Genomic DNA, 17,069 nt, shown 5'->3' with positions numbered 1-17,069 from the left:
TGTGTAAACTGTGTATTCTAGACCCAGTGACTGTGAGTGCCAATTCCTGTAGATCAGCACGTTCTGAAATACACAATCCAGCCCATTTGGCACCAACAACCATTGCATGGACTGTCATTGAGAGAATTCTCATGTGAACATTAACTGATGGTCTTGACCTCCATTTTGAAAAAAACCCAAAACATCACAGAAATTTGAATGGTTTCCACTACAAATACCATTACAAACCAGCTGTTAACCATTCAAATCATTACCATTACTATTATTTGTACTTAATGAAATCCCGACATAACATTTCAACCAATAGAAGGCAACAAATTACCAGTAGAGACCATTAGTTTCTATAAAAACCAATACAATTCCAAGTATATCTGTGAAAACCATTACAAATTTTATAAGGGTTTCTATTATTAGATTTCATGCATAGCACTGCTGACACATTGGCTTTTCACGAATGAGCCGGTGCACAGGTGTTCCTAATAAAGTGGCCGCTGAGTGTAATATCACATGAAATTACTTCCTATAGATATTTTAACTTGCAAATAAATGGTCTTCTAGAAATATCTTTCTTTGGCTGCTGAACAAAACGCCTGAAACCGAAAGATCTAGTACAAACTACGCTTCCCATCACTAGAGCTGTAGTAAACACCATTACCCAGAGATCAGGAGCACTGCCTCGGCAAGATGGCGGCGAATCCGAGTGCAAACGCCCCCCGTTTTGACTGTCCGTCATGGTAAGCCTTGCGATTCCCAAAACAAAACGCAAATGGCAAAGACGCCGTGGTTAGTGGTTTACATGTTTATGTGGTGCTTGTGTAGAAATAACATTATCCCAGCTTGTAGCGCAGATGTGAGCTGTAGTAACTTTGTCAACAATCTGCAACGCTGTAGATTTCATGGAGTGGCCATGCACCCCGCAGTGAGCTGCTTCTTACACTGTATATGTGCTTTATCAATGTGGATATAGCTATAAGGCAGTCTACATTTTTATTCGTATTTTCTGCATCATAGCATTGTTGCATTAATTTATAAGCCCAGTGCAAAAAAAAAACTGCAAACAGAATAATAAAAATATAATATAATAAACATAAGACATTAAAACATTGGACTTTGAAAAATCAAAATAAAAAAATACTACAGCAGCACATGTATAAAAGGGTGTGTGTGTGTGTGTGTGTGTATATGTGTATATATATATGAGAGAGAGACATACATAGACATAAAGTGGGAATCAAAAGTCAGCACTTTTGTGCAAATAATTCTGTTTTGCATCTTTTTCCAATTTAATACAACCATTTTTAACTACAACTGAAATGACATTACTGACAACAGCTTGAGTGAAAAGTACAGTCTTTGAAATATTCACATGAATTTCAGAGTTTCTTAGTATTTGCCATGTCCTCCCTTTTTTTATGCTTTAATGCCAGTGCGATCCCATTTCGGATCAAACCAGAAGAGAGAATATGCATGAGGAAAAGCTGACCTTTCGTACAAAGCAGTTAACATGGTCAATAGTGCAAATTTGCTTACACTTAAATAGGGACCTAGAAATACTGCCGAATATTGAAAATGAAATATTCAAGATGTTGATCATTTACTTACTTTGTTTGAAATATTTCAGAATTCGTTGAAAAAGTCCCAGATTTCCAATGTGGTCTTAGACTTTTGGACCCCACTGGAACAGAAAATGGAAAACAGCATAAAAAAAAAGATTGCAATACTAATATAATAAAGTATATAAAAATAACTAATATAATATAAAATGTATGTGTATATATATATATATATATATATATATATATATATATATATATATATATATATATATATATAGAGGGAGGGAGTATCTCACAAAAGTGAGTACACCCCTCACATTTTTGGAAATATCTGATTATATCTCTTCGTGTGACAACACTGAAGAAATGACACTTTGCTACAATGTAAAGTAGTGAGTGTACAGCTTGTGTAACAGTGTAAATTTACTGTCCCCTCAAAATAACTCAACACACAGCCATTAATGTCTAAACCGCTGGCAAAAAAGTGAGTAATATACCCCTAAGTGAAAATGGCCAAATTGGGCCAAATTAGCCTTTTTCCCTCCCGGTGTCATGTGACTTGTTAGTGTTACAAGGTCTCAGGTGTGATTGGGGAGCAGGTGTGCTAAATTTGGTGTCATCGCTCTCACACTCCCTCATACTGGTCACTAGAAGTTCATCATGGCACCTCATGGCAAAGAACTCTCTGAAGATCTGGAAAAAGAATTGTCGCTTTACATAAAGATGGCCTAGGCTATAAGAAGATTGCCAAGACTCTGACACTGAGCTGCAGCATGGTGGCCAAGACCATACAGCGGTTTAACAGGAGAGGTTCCACTCACTTTGGGAAATAGACGTACGAGTGCTGCCAGCATTGCTGCAGAGGTTGAAGGGGTGGGGGGTCAGCCTGTCAGTGCTCAGACCATACGCCACACACTGCATCAAATTGGTCTGCATGGCTATCGTCCCAGAAGGAAGCCTCTTCTAAAGATGATGCACAAGAAAACCCGCAAACAGTTTGCTGATGACAAGCAGACTAAGGACATGGATTACTGGAACCATGTCCTGTGGTCTGATGAGACCAAGATAAACTTATTTGGTTCAGATGGTGTCAAGCGTGTGTAGTGGCAACCAGGTGAGGAGGAGTACAAAGTCAAGTGTGTCTTGCCTACAGTCAAGCATGGTGGTGGGAGTGTCATGGTCTGGGGCTGCATGAGTGCTGCCGGCACTGGGGAGCTACAGTTCATTGAGGGAACCATGAATGCCAACATGTACTGTGACATACTGAAGCAGAGCATGATCCCAGCATGTATTCCAGCATGATAATGACCCCAAACACACCTCCAAGATGACCACTGCCTTGCTAAAGAAGCTGAGGGTGAAGGTGATGGACTGGCGAAGCATGTCTCCAGACCTAAACCCTATTGAGCATCTGTGGGGCATCCTCAAACGGAAGGTGGAGGAGCACAAGGTCTCTAACATCCACCAGCCCCGTGATGTCGTCATGGAGGAGTGGAAGAGGACTCCAGGGGCAACCTGTGAAGCTCTGCTGAACTCCATGCCCAAGAGGGTTAAGGCAGTGCTGGAAAATAATGGTGGCCACACAAAATATTGACACTTTGGGCCCAATTTGGACATTTTCACTTAGGGGTGTACTCACTTTTGTTGCCAGCGGTTTAGACATTAATGGCTGTGTGTTGAGTTATTTTGAGGGGACAGCAAATTTACACTGTTACACAAGCTGTACACTCACTACTTTACATTGTAGCAAAGTGTCATTTCTTCAGTATTGTCACATTAAAAGATATAATCAAGTATTTACAGAAATGTGAGGGGTGTACTCACTTTTGTGAGATACTGTGTGTGTGTGTGTGTGTGTGTATATATATATATATATATATATATATATATATATATATATATATATATATATATATATATATATATATATATATATATGACATATAGTGTTATTATCCTACTTCCAAAGTTATAAGTGGTATATAAGTGACCAGAGTAAAGTGTTTTGAGTCCAAGAATTGTTGAGTGAACCTCCAAGATACAGTGTACCGAATTTGAACTATACCTATTGGAGCATTCCGTTTTGTAGTGCAGAAATTGTGCAGTGTCTGTAGTGCAGCCAAAAAAGAAATATATTTGCCCAGACTCAGTAGTCTGACAGAAAGGTGTTGTAGAGTCTGTTAGCAACTATGAGGAATGTCTTCCTTGAAACCTTGGTGGTCTCAGCTTCCTGTGGACGGTGCTTCTATACTGTTCCAGTGTGCTGTGTGGTGGGTGAGAGCCCAGTACATAGTATAATAAAGTAATAAAGAATAGTCTGGTTTAGTGCATAGCCTTCTGCAACTTAAATGGTCTGCATTCTAAGTAGCTGATCATCAGAATGACAGGAAACAGGAAACCCAAACACTGACAATGTATTTCTCACCAATTATTATGACACCTTTTTAGCTTTTCCGCTTTAATAATTTCCTGCTTGATCTCAGGGCAGGAAAACCACCGCCTGGACTCCATTTGGATGTAGTTAAAGGAGACAAGTTGATAGAGGTAAGACCGCTTTGCCAAAAAAGAGAATTGATTGTTCATTCACTACACTATGTTGTGTCATTTGCTGAGAGTTGCCTGAATGCACTTTGAGCTTGCAAGTACTGAAGCTGTTGAACGTTATACTGTATTTTGTCATCGACAGTCTTCATACGCTGTATATGTGCATGCAAGAGCATTGGATGCATTTGCACTTTGACATTTCAAGCGAATTCCACACAACAGGTTAGACAGGTGTAGACTACGAACAGCCATTATTATAACCACGACCAGAAGATGGAGCCTGCTGCTCCTGAGAGTGCTTTTTTTCTGACTATGCTTGTGAAGTCTGCATATGATGTAGAGCTCTGAGTATTGTCACAATGGCAAATGGCTGATACTGATTCGATCAGCTGGTATAAATGGGCTAGCTGGGCCTGTCTGTTTTTAGAGAGATTTTTGACATCCATGAAGAAGCAAGCCTGGGGCTGATTTCTTTCTATCCCAGAGTGTAGATTCATGCATCCTATCAGTGACAGACAGTCGTGTCAGCTCTTTATTGTGCACTGGCGCTGATATTTTTCAAACCCATGTCGCTGACATGTCATCGGCGGTAATGGAGAAGGTGCATCTGAAATACAGTCAAGGGTTAGTGAACTTGAATGTGTTGGATTATTTACTCAATCATGCTTCCCCCCCAAAAAAAAATCATTCAAAGGGGAAACTAAGAGTAGATAGACTAAGCATACGTTGTCAAATCAAAATACAAATGGTACAAAAGGACAGTTGTTTCAATTAAAGGGTTATAGAATTTCTGCTGGGCATGTTTGGTATTCGGAGAACACATGGCATGAATCCAGTATGACATTACAGACTTTAAACACATAAATAGTAATAGTTTGCCACACACCATTATTATTATTATTCCATTGATGAGACTATGGCAGATTCTGTCATGATACGCCAACACTGGATTTGATAATGACATCATCAGGACTCTCCGTGCTTCTGTTGTTATGCGAAACAAAAACGATTCATGCTTTAAGACAGTTTTTGTGGATTTCGTTGGATTATAAGCAAGATCTGTGTTGTGTAAGTGAACCTCACACACATTTACATCAAGCATAAAATAATGCTTTAGTTAGTATAGGTTTGAAAAAATAAATAAAATCCAGCACTTTAGGTCCACGGTTGGGAGGGTTACTTTAAAAATTTATTGTTACAGTTACAAATGACTTCATAAAACAACAACAACAATTTAATCAGTAACGTAATCCATGTATCACAATATGAAAGTAATATAATCTGATTACTTTATTACATAAGGTCACATATGTAAATAAAGTCAAGTGAAAAGCAATATGATCTAAAATACTTTTATTTAGAGCTTTAAAACATGTTCAATGTTTGGATTTGTTTTAATAAAATACATAAATTTGTTTACATACATAAAACTGGCAAGAGAGAACCAGAACTATAATCACGCAGCTGTCAATATTGTGTTGTGTCAAAAGCAGGGTTCCAGACAAAAAAAAAAAAAAAAATCTATTAAGGAGCCATTGGCTCCTATAAAGACAAAAAACAAAAGAGACTTACTTTCAGTCATCCTGTCAAGTGTGTACGTCTGGCTTCTTCTACAGCATTAGCATTTTCATCCAATTTCACTTAAACTGGGAACTGAACGTCTTTTCCAACTTGAGAACTATATACAGTCACAAAGAATTGTTCTTTACATTATGTCTGCATCTCTTGGCCTTCGAGTGTAGTGTGGCCTCCTCCTCTGTTTTGCAGAAAGCCAGCGTTTGACACATGATTCAGGATCAAACTGTTCAAGTGATGGGCCCTCTGTGCTGATCCTGACGGAGTCTTCCAAGGTTGAATTGCGTACTTTTGATTTGATCCTGTTTTGAGATGAAAAGCCACGTTCACATTGAGCAGCCAAAATTGGTAGGACAAGCAATATCTCAACTTCTGCTCAGAACACATGCTGTATGCCCTGCGATGGATTGGCACCCTGTCCATGGTGTACCCCGCCTTGTGCCTGATGCTCCCTGGGATAGGCTCCAGTTTCCCCGTGACCCTGAAAAGGATAAGCGGTATAGAAGATGGATGGATGGACACATGCTGTATCATTGTCATATGTCCTGCACACATCCTGTCCATTTTACTGCATTAGTAATATCTGAGACGTAAATTTGGTGAAAGGCATCTCTTTACTGCACTCATGTATTCAGTGTTGAATTTTATTTTTAGCTCCTTCCATTCGGTCTCGTCTTGTAGTTCACATGCACGAGACACTTCTTGTGCTAACGGTGTGTTTTGTGGAGCACTCTGCGATTACATAGTCACCAGCATACATAGCTTTTTTATGCTTTCGACTATTGCCCTGTTTTCTCACAGTATCTTTCGTTCCAGTAATGAAATCCATTTGCCCCGCTATTTCTCTGCCCGCTTTGGAACAAAAGTCACAAAACATTTTCTGTGTGCGATGATCATACCTGAGTCGTGCAAACTCTTGAATCCAAGAAGTCTTAAAATTGCCTTTCTGCACTGTTACTTGGGCGTTCCTTTATTGACACGGAAAGATGATCCTCTGTGTCTCCGTCGTTTTCTCTCTGTCTCTCATGCTGGCACAGCAGGAGCCTGCTTTTTTTATTAGCAGGTGTTGGCATCAGCGTTGGTGCTTGACAGAGATGAGAGGACTGTTTGAAAAAGTCTGATATTTATCGTTTTGACATGTCTTTCTGACGCGGAAGGCCGATCCTCGCGTTCCCCCGTGCGTATTTCGGCGCTCTGGATGAATTTGAACTTTCACGCACAGAGTCTCATTTTATTACGTCAACACTACAAATTATGTCATGGGCTACTTGTCACAGAACACGCAATTAAAAAGACATTACATGCAAATTTTGATATCATAAAGTGTAAATTCATTGCCTATAGTCGCCAGGGGCGATCTCAGGAAAAATATCATTCGCAGATTAATATTTTTGGTCGCACCGTTTTAGGTGCAGTCTGAAGCCCTGCAAAAGTTTGATTTCTTTGGTTTTAAATTAAAAAATAATTGTAATCCTGATAGTATTCCCATTTTTTACATACCCATAAATATGTTTAGGTCAATAACAGTCCAATACCAATACTTATTAAGAGATTGCTGCTTCCTTATCATTTGCTCAGGACCTAGTGAAGTCAAATCTCACTGTGTCTTCAAATATAGTTGTTCCAGTGGCTGGTGTGGTTTTGCTTCTCATATCTAAGACACATGTTTCTGTCCTTAGAAACTAATCATTGATGAGAAAAAGTTCTACTTGTTTGGAAGGAACCCAGACCACTGTGACTTCACGATAGACCATCAGTCATGCTCACGTGTGCATGCAGCACTCGTCTATCACCGTCACCTCAAGAGGGTCTTCCTCATCGACCTCAACAGCAGTAAGTGTTCACGCTGACACGAGCACTGAGAAACAGAACAGCCTCAATTTCTTCACTGAAGGCTAAAATTAGGTTTAGAAAACTCATTTGTTTGCAGTGTAACCCATTTTCCGGCCTGACAGGCAACATCTATAGTTTAACAAGTTCTAGTTTTAGAAGTGTGCTTCTTTGAATGATGGCTGAATGGGAATCTTACTGTGCTGTTTCTCAGCTTTGAAGATTAGAGATGAGCAGGTATGTAAATAATTAAATTAAGAGCAAAATTTTTTCTAATTGATAAGAAAGTTATTTCATTGATAATGATCACTTTATATTAAGGTTTACTTGGCTATGAGGCAATAAGAAAACGCATGTAAACAGTTACATAGCAGTAAATAAAAAATTGCCCTTGTCCTCACCTACCTGTAGCTTCAGGGTCCCTCCATTATTTAGTGTTCCAAACACCCTGCTGTTATTGTACCTTTTTCTTCTTCTTCTGGCTAGGGTGACTATGGCAGCCCATAGAACTGTCTGGTAAAAAGTTGTGAAATTTGGCACACTGATTGGGGAGGGCCTAAGGAACATTCTGAACAAATTTAGGCCAAGTGCTGCCAACGCTGTAGCGCCACCATCGGGTCAAATTTTGGCCTAGCTCGGAAGTACTTTTTTGGTCATAATTTATTTTAACTGTGTGTCCAGAAAAATGTTAAAAGTCAGGTATTCCTGGATTCCCTGTTTCAAAATGAGTCAACTCACCCTATGACGTCAATTTCTGCCTAATTAGAGTCTCCGCCATCTTGGATTTTGCCGAAAGCTGTTTTTTTTCGCTACTCCTCATACAAATTTGGCACACGTCATCTTCAGAGTAAGCCTCACAAAAGTTATCAAAAATAATTTTGAATACGTCAAACATTTTGCCCACAATGGGCCAATGAATCTGACCGTGAAGACACCAAACAGGACAAAAGGCTGTATCTCAGCAACGGGCTTGCACACTGACACAAAGGATCATGCCCTGAGGCTATGCAACAAATTTTGTGACAGCGCCACCTACCGGTCAAAAGTCACAATAACGCCGAAAATCCATTTTAGCTACTTATCCTCCAAATTTTGTCCAATCTTCACCAAATTTGGCTCGCATCATCTTGAGACCTGTCTAAACAAAAGTTATCAAAGGACCTCTGATATTCAAAACCGTTCTCCCATTACCGACTGGCAAATGAGTGAAACTACAAATCATTCTTGAACCACTTTGCCTATAGTTATGGCTCTGCTTTCCTGTGATTGCTTATGCAACAATTGTAGCGCATCTGTAAATGTGTGGCTCAACAAGTCTGGGAGCTTGGCCCTCGAAAATTCTGCTTGCAACTTTAATTTCAATATGTTTTTCTGTTACATACGCAGTTTATAGACAGAAACCAGTAACTACCAATAGACTTCCATTATACACTCACTTTATTAGGAACTGCTCATTTGTGCAATTACCCAAATAGAAACTCCTTGTTGATTTAAAAAGGTCAGAGAACTGGTTCAGGGTGATTGGAAGCCTACCGTAACTCAAATAACCACTTTTTACAACCGTGGTGAGAAGACAAGCATTTCAGAACACCCAACATGTCAAATCTCAGCAGCAGCAGCAGCAGAAGAAGAAGACTACATTTGGTTTCCCTCCTTTCAGCCAAGAACAGGATTCATAGGCTGCCATGTGTACTGGCTGAAGTGTATCTCCTTTTCACAATGCCTGAATTTTTTGTTCTAGTTTCAGTTTTATTATAGGAGTTACTCAAAAAATTCACTAGACAGTAGCACAAAGCATAAGTAGTTGCGATAGACTCTCGAGTTAATTTTGTTTGATGTTGTATTTAATGCTGTCCTGTCCCACCGAAATCTATCCTCACAAGCCACTGCTGTAACTGCAGTCTTATTTTTTTTCCTTTTCCAGCCCATGGCACTTTTTTGGGTAGAATTCGTCTGGAGCCCCATAAACCTCAGCAGGTGCCCATCGACTCCACTATGTCGTTTGGGGCATCCACGCGAGTATACACACTGAGAGAGAAGCCGCAAACGCAGCCCAGCACTGCAGCAGGTGACAGTGGTGTGGAGGACGAAGAGCTGAAAGGACTGCTCGGCTTACCGGAAGAAGAGACCGAGCTAGATGTATGTTATATATTCTTGTGTGTAGACAGGCAGAGATATATTTAATGGATTACAGAGAAAAGAGAGATTTCTCCTGGGAGATAACCAAATGGAAGTGCTTGTTCTCATTTTAATGCTGATATTCTCATGTAGAACCTGACTGAGTTCAACACAGCGCACAACAAGCGCATCTCTACTCTCACCATCGAGGAGGGAAACCTGGACATCCAGAGACCCAAGAGGAAGAGGAGAAGCTCTCGAGTGTCCTTCAGCGAGGAAGAGGAGATCATTAACCCTGGTATGTATGGAGAACATAAACACAAACATAATGGTGATTTTGCTACAGTATTTTTAATTATATTATAATCCCCATAAGCAGAAATAGTTGCTACAAACCATGAAACTTCAGCCTTCCTGGTTAACAATACTAAAGCTACATAATTATTCTTATTTTAGTAATGTTTATGATTGAGTATGATATTGGTGAGCTTGATTAAAGTAACTGGTTAATGTCAGATTAGATATGGGCTGCTGTGTTTGTTTTATTGACTGGGACTTTCTTCCCTTGTATGTGTGATTGATCTAATCAGGTGCATAGTATGATGTGCTAATGATTTATCTAAGGAATGAATTCTTGTAATGTACATTGGTCAGAAAGTATTCATTTTCATTCAAGTTTATATTAATATGCTCACGTGATAACAGGAACTAACTTGTTTCATGGATGTTCCACAAGGTTAAATTGAACTAGAAATGGTTCAAATGTATAATGTTCAATTTTTTTTTAGTAAATAAAAGTTTCTAGTGTTGACAAATTGCTGTGGTATAAGATGAATAAAACACTTCAGGATGTGATGTTATAGAAAAATATTCAATTTTAAGGCGCTAACCATAACTCTGCTGTAAATGGTCATATATTATCAGAATAAATGGCATAAATGAATGTCATAAGTAGTACTGACCACCTTTTTTTCTGAAATTTCTGACTATTTCCTGTTTGTCACTTGTTCTTGGACAGTACATGTAGTTTGTGCACGGTGCTGTACAGTATATTAGATAGTATATCAATACACTTTTATTGATCCTTATGTAGTCGATAAAGTGTTTACAATGATCTTACTAAACATTTATACAGCCTGGCAAATATATTGACATATTAGTGCTTTACTTAGCTCTAGGTATGTTTTAGATATATTTCATCATAATACACAATAACACACACACACACACACACACACGAGCATGAAATATTTTGTTCATAATTATGTTGGCTTGAGAAGGCCAACATACTGTTTTGCTTTATAAGCTTATTATTATTATTATTATTATTATTATTATTATTATTATTATTATTATTATTATCATTCTGAGACCCAAAAAATTTAATTGCTACTCCTCCCAGAGCTTTCAAGCTACATGCACAAAACTTGGCAAAGACCTTCAGCCTGTTCTGACTCGAGTTGCTTTGACTTTTCTAAGTGATTGGAATTCCAGAATTCCCAGTAGGGAAGCTCAAATAGGCCAAAATTCCCATTAACTTCCATTAAAAATTTCTGACTGATATAACTCCTTGAGCTTTCAAGCTACTTCCATCAAACTCAGCACAGTCCTTCTGGCCAATCACACTGGTCAAATTTTTTTTCTCTAACTGATTGGACCCCTGGTATTCCCGTTGCGGGTGATGAAAATTCCCCCAAACTCCCATTCACTTAGATTGAGGGAATATTCAGAGTCTGGCTCCAACTGTCAAAACTCACACACACCTGAGTGCACACAGCCTGAAGCCTAAAAGTATTGGCACGCTATCTAGCTCCAAAAGTATTGGGATGCCGCCTAGCTCCAAAGGTATTGGGAAACCGGCTAGCTGATGGCTTGGGTTCTCAAGCCAACATCAAAGTCTAGTTTTTATTCATTTTTCTCATTTTATCAGATTAATGTGACAGTTTTTTGACTCTTCTCTGTGTTTGTGTTCTCAGAGGATATTGACCCATCGGTTGGCCGTTTCAGAAACATGGTACAGACCGCAGTCGTACCCTTAAAGGTAGATACTGTTCTGTGTTCAGTATATAATCCAAACAGACATGACGGATATCATGTCCTGTAGAAAAACTCGTATTTTAACCCTGAAGATGAACGTTTGCTTGTAACGCGACCATATATATTCAGTGCTATATACAGTAGAGTAATCTATAAGCCTTCAGTTCCACCGATAAAAAACAAAGGTAAGAATTTGTCGTTTAACACATTTTGGGAACAAGCTCTTCAGATTTGGAAATTGAGTGCAGGTTTAGGATCAGATTGCATGTTGTTGGTGAAGTGAAAGGCCCTTTGGGGTAGAGTCTATTACAAAACAAGAGGGACATAAACACAACCACAGTCTGTCACAGAACTTTGTTTTTTTAATGTGGCTTGCTTTGACCACAAAACATGAACAGTATTTTACTTGTTCCTCCATGTACTATTATTGTGTAGTACTGGTAAGACAGTTAATACTAAAACTACAACACCTTTTAAACGTGTAATAATTATAATTATTTTAGCGACCCATTAAGTTATTAGATTACTCATGTTATAGTCACAAGAACTTGTAGTTGGTCAGATATGATATTTCACTTTATTTATTCATTCAGTCGTCTTCAGTATCTGCTTTATCCTGGTTGAGGTTGCTCTGGTTTAAATGACTTTTTCATTTTGTGAAACAGAACCAACTAAGTTCATCAAAAATCTCACAAGCAAATACAAACAAAAATAACTGTGTGAGCAGGCAGGAGTGGTCAAGCTTTCTGCCGGAGCGGGTGGGAGTGGGATTTATTTAAAAAATGGCTCAGTGTAGAATATTTCACTGCAGTAAGCCTTCTGTGATTTTCTTTTCCTCATTCACATTACAGAAGAAGAAATCTGAGGGACATGGCACCCTTGCTGTGGAGGACAGCGTGGTACGTCGTTTCCAGAACTTCCCACTCAGCTCAGGCCTTTACGGGGACCTGCCCCCTGCCAGTCATGAGGCGAGCACCCAGGACAGCGAGCACCAAGCAGGCTCGGCCATCTTGAGCGGCCTCCCTTTGCCCTTCCCCAACCCAGCTCCAGAGGTGGATGTCTTAACCGCCACAGCACGGCCGGCAGCCATGTTGAACCCAAGCCCCGCCCCTGGACCATACACAGCCGAATCTATGAACGAGCCACGCAAGAAGAAGTACGCCAAGGAGGCGTGGCCTGGAAAGAAACCCACACCTTCACTACTCATCTAATGCGTATTATTGAATGGCGTGATAACGTGTGCTTGACTTTTATGCGCGAAACGTTAAACATAAAACTTCTAAAGTCCCAAAACGGCATTTTCAGAAATCTCCGTCATGTCGCAGTATCAGAAAAAGCTCCTAATTTGTCATAACTCATAGCTAAGGTGATATCAGAGGAACAGTGTTTACCAGAGACTTACATAAACAACTCTTATTTGTTATTGTAGGTTATTTCCTGAGGTGTTTTCCTACTGTTGTGGACATGCCACCACATATTTTCTGTTAGTTACACAATGCAGATCATAGCACACCATTACAATAGCAGATGACTGTAAGGCTAGAATCAGTAGATTCATTCTTAATGTTCAGTCACTAAGCATGGTATACTAACTACTTACATGAGTTGTAACCTTTTAACTTCATGAATGTAAATGTCAACACTATAGTTTCCGTAATGCAAGAACAGGACACGTATTTCTCATTCGTTTGTTAAACGGCTACGGTATCGGAGCGTGCAGAAGTGAGTTTGTTTTGTGTGTTTTATATTTTTATATCTGAGGATATGTTATAAAATGATGCGTGAAAAGTGCAGAGAAAATGATTGTAGGAATTCCTAACTTTGCTTATTTATCTAATAAACAGGATTCCTTTCTATAAAGCCGGATGTGTAGGTTGAAATGGAGTTGGTTCCTGGAAGTTGAGCTGGACGTTTATTCCCTTGAGGCATCTCGCGCCTCTAATGGGTTTCTCTCTGTGCCATTTTGAAAATGGACTAGTTATAATTTATCCTGAGGTAATGAGGCAAATGAAAGTGTCCCGGGCTTTAAGAATTCCCTGTGGACATCATATTGTCACTGAGTAGGAGTTTTCCTTCTGGTTTATATCATTTAGTAGGTTCAAAATACAGTATTCCGGGCTACTGTTGAAATTGTACTTCGTGTCATACTATTGTGAAAGCTGTCTGTTCACTAGAGGGAGGAAGAGGTGTAAAAATGATCAGTCCATCTGTTTTAATGTGAACTGAATTTGTGAAGTAGAAGAAAAAGGAAATGCCTAGATATACGCCTGGCTGAGGTGGGGAAGTTGGGAGAACTTTACTTTGCGTCCACTTTGGAATATTCACATAACATTCATTCATGTAAATGCACATTCATACCTAAGGGTAAACTAGAGTTGCCAGTCCACCTATTGGAACGCCCCCCCAGTAGATTCCTCCAGTACAGTATTATGCCGCTATGCGATATTCACATACCAGTAGTTGCTGCCATTTTTTTTCTAGTTTATTAATTTAATGAATTAATTATTTATTAAGGTCATCCATCCATCCATTTTCTGTACCGCTTATCCTACTTAGGGTCGTGGCAGAGCCTGAAGCCTATCCCAGGGAACTCGGGGCACAAGACAAGGAACACTCTGAACGGGGTGCCAACCCATCACAGGGCACAGTCATTCACACACATTCACACACTACGGACAATTTGAAAATGCCAATCAGCCTACAACGCATGTCTTTGGATTGGGGGAGGAAACCGGAGTAACCTGGAGGAAACCCCGAAGCACTGGGAGAACATGCAAACTCACACACAGAGTAGAGGCAGGAATCAAACCCCCAACTCTGGAGGTGTGAGGCAAAAGCGCTAAGCCACCATACCCCTTTATTTATTTATGTATTTATATTTATTTATTTGTCTTTAACTTTTGAAATCCACTTACTATTTGCGTTGGAGAGATACCTCTTGTAAACTGGTAAGGACTATTTCCAATCCAATATGTCAAGCTAAAATAATTGCAACTAAATTATCTCCTATTTGTTTTCATGTTGATGTCTTAGAGTATGCAAATGATTGAGTTGTGACCTTTTACAATAATGTAAAAAAAAATTATATTACAATGGCAACCTCCCCCAGAAAAACAGCTAGATGTCCAGTGCATCTTCTTTTTTTCTTTTTTTTTTTTCCGTCTATTGTACATTTCCAGCTACACTTCCTTATCTGTCCAGCAGGGGTCTCCCGTGTACCTTATTGCCTGCGCCTGCTCTCCACCTCAGAAAAATGACACCTCATTAATCAAATCTGCATGAATGCGCTCAGGTTGCCATGGCAATAATTATCAGAGCTGCCTAATTAACTTTCTCAATTGCTTAATGATATACGACCCTATGAACTCCCTCATTTCTTCTCTGTCTTTAATTCGAGCATGCTTCTTTTTCTTCTCTCCTTCATAACCCCCCCCACCCCCCCACCCCCCAACTTTCTGTGTTAACCTATGACCGCTGTTTTATTAAACGCAAGAAAGAACAGATTGTCACTCACGGGGATGCAAGAGAAGATTTGCGTCCTGGCTCATGTCTTTAACCTTTCTCTCTTTTTACCAATGAAAAGTGGAAAGCTGGATTAAAAAAAAAACTTCCTCACTTACTCATCAGGGTTTTATCTTGAAATAAGTGGCTTTAAATGTAAAAGTCATCATAAAAAATGAAGGTTTATCTGCTTGTATAATAGTTATTTGTGTATAATTCTAGATATATTCTGGGTCAAGATTCTTTCGTATCTATATTATTTGCTTACAATAAGTAAAATACTCGTAACGCACAGTGCTTTGCATACGTATTTACCCCTCTTGAGCTTTCCCAGATTCTGTAGTGTTAAACATATTTATGTGTTTTATTTATTGTCACATAAAATTAAACAAAAAGTAGATATCTTCTGTTTGCATAAGTATCCCTCTTGGTCAATATTTGGTAGAACCACCTTTGATTGTGTTTACAGCTGCAAGTCTTCTGGAAAATTTCTCTGTCAGCTTTGCATATCTGGATTCTGATTTTTTTGCCATTCTTGTTGCCAAAATTGCTTAAGCGCTGTCAAATTGGACAGAGAACTTTGGTGATCACCAGTTTTTAAGACTTTCCACAGATTTTCAAGCTGATCTTTGAATGGGCCATTCTCACTCATTTGGCTCCTTGATTTTGAACCACTCCAGTGTAAAATTGGCAATATGCTTAGGGTCATCATCCTGTTGGAGGGTGAACCCTTGCCCCAGTCTCACAGGTTTTCTTCTAGTCTTGCCATGTATTTGGTTCAATCCATCTTGTTCTCAACCTGGAGCTGTTTCCCAGTCCTTGCTGATGAAAAGCATCCCCGAAACATGATGCTACCACCACCATGCTTCACTGTGGCGATGGTGTTCTCACTGTGATGAGCGGTCTTGTGCTGATGCCAAGAAGTTTGGTCTCATCAGATGAGAGAACAGTGCAGGCAAACTCTAAATGAGTTGAGCTGTGGATCTCTCCATCTCCTTCCGACTTCTGGGTTTCTTCTCTGACTAATGCCATCCTTAGCTGTTCACTGACATTTGTGACATCTAGGTCGCAGTTGTGCCATATTGTTTACATTTTAAAATAATAGATTTAAGTATTGAATATTCATCCATCCATCCATCCATCTTCTATAACGCTTATCCTTCCTTCAGGTCACGGGGAAACCTGGAGCCTAATGGGATATTCAAATCCCTAATTGGGATTTTTTAAAATTTATAATTTAACCCTGCTAGATACCTTTGTAGAACTTTGTCCTGAACTTGTTTTGATATCTCCTTGGTCTTCATGGTAGGTATTTGTTTATCTATGTTCTGTAACAAACTCTGGGGCCTTTCAGGAACAGGAACATTTATATTTAAATCACACAACACAGTTGAACTCCATTCAACAAATTATTTGACTTCTGATGGTAACTGGTTGCACAAGAACTAATTTATGGATTTCATAGCTTGTGATGTGTAGTTGTAACACTACAAAATGTGGAAAAGTTCAAGGAGGGTTAATATACAAACATAAGTGGCTCTGCATTTTTGGAGAGGAGACTGGAATTATGGGTGGGATTTGTTGCATGATTGGGAAAACAAGTTAGATTAGAGAAAAGTGAAAGTGTGTGAGATGTCTAAATGTTGGAAGGAAGGAGTTTTAGAAATTAGGTGCTGTTCTGGGGAAAACATGGTCAAATCTGTGGAATACTGATGGAGGGATATGAACAGACGAGTAAAGGAAAAAGTAGCTGGGTTGGAAGAAGAGAAGATATCTGAGGGCCTTGTGGATAAAGATCATTTTGAATTAGATGAATTGGTTTGTGAGGAGTAGTAAATACGAAGTGTTGGTGTTGGAGACCAAGTGTTAGGAATGAGAAGTTGGAGAAAAAAAAGTATAAAAAAGTGT

General features: G+C 39.3%; 1 protein-coding gene across 1 annotated transcript; it reads left to right on the top strand.

Annotated features, from left to right (window-relative positions):
* Positions 1-593: 593 nt before the first annotated feature.
* ppp1r8a (protein phosphatase 1, regulatory subunit 8a) lies at positions 594-13,746 on the top strand. The gene is made up of 7 exons (XM_017480813.3): positions 594-734; positions 4,040-4,100; positions 7,355-7,508; positions 9,430-9,644; positions 9,777-9,921; positions 11,600-11,664; positions 12,512-13,746. The coding sequence occupies exons 1-7, from the start codon at positions 685-687 to the stop codon at positions 12,869-12,871; spliced, it is 1,050 nt and encodes a 349-aa protein (XP_017336302.1). The 5' UTR covers positions 594-684; the 3' UTR covers positions 12,872-13,746.
* The last annotated feature ends 3,323 nt before the right edge of the window (positions 13,747-17,069 follow it).

Source organism: Ictalurus punctatus, chromosome 12 (genome assembly GCF_001660625.3).
Source record: "Ictalurus punctatus breed USDA103 chromosome 12, Coco_2.0, whole genome shotgun sequence".
Taxonomy (NCBI): Eukaryota; Metazoa; Chordata; class Actinopteri; order Siluriformes; family Ictaluridae; genus Ictalurus; species Ictalurus punctatus.
The sequence above is the reverse complement of the archived record's forward strand: the minus strand, read 5'-3'. Positions and strand labels throughout refer to the sequence as shown.

What these genes read in the sequence shown, in the direction of transcription:
- ppp1r8a (XM_017480813.3), top strand. Translation starts at nt 685, where the DNA reads ATGGCGGCGAATCCGAGTGCAAACGCCCCCCGTTTTGACTGTCCGTCA. An exon ending in CCTCATCGACCTCAACAGCA is followed by an intron (nt 7,509 to 9,429) that starts GTAAGTGTTCAC and finishes TTCCTTTTCCAG; the next exon opens with CCCATGGCACTTTTTTGGGT. An exon ending in AGAGGAGATCATTAACCCTG is followed by an intron (nt 9,922 to 11,599) that starts GTATGTATGGAG and finishes TTGTGTTCTCAG; the next exon opens with AGGATATTGACCCATCGGTT.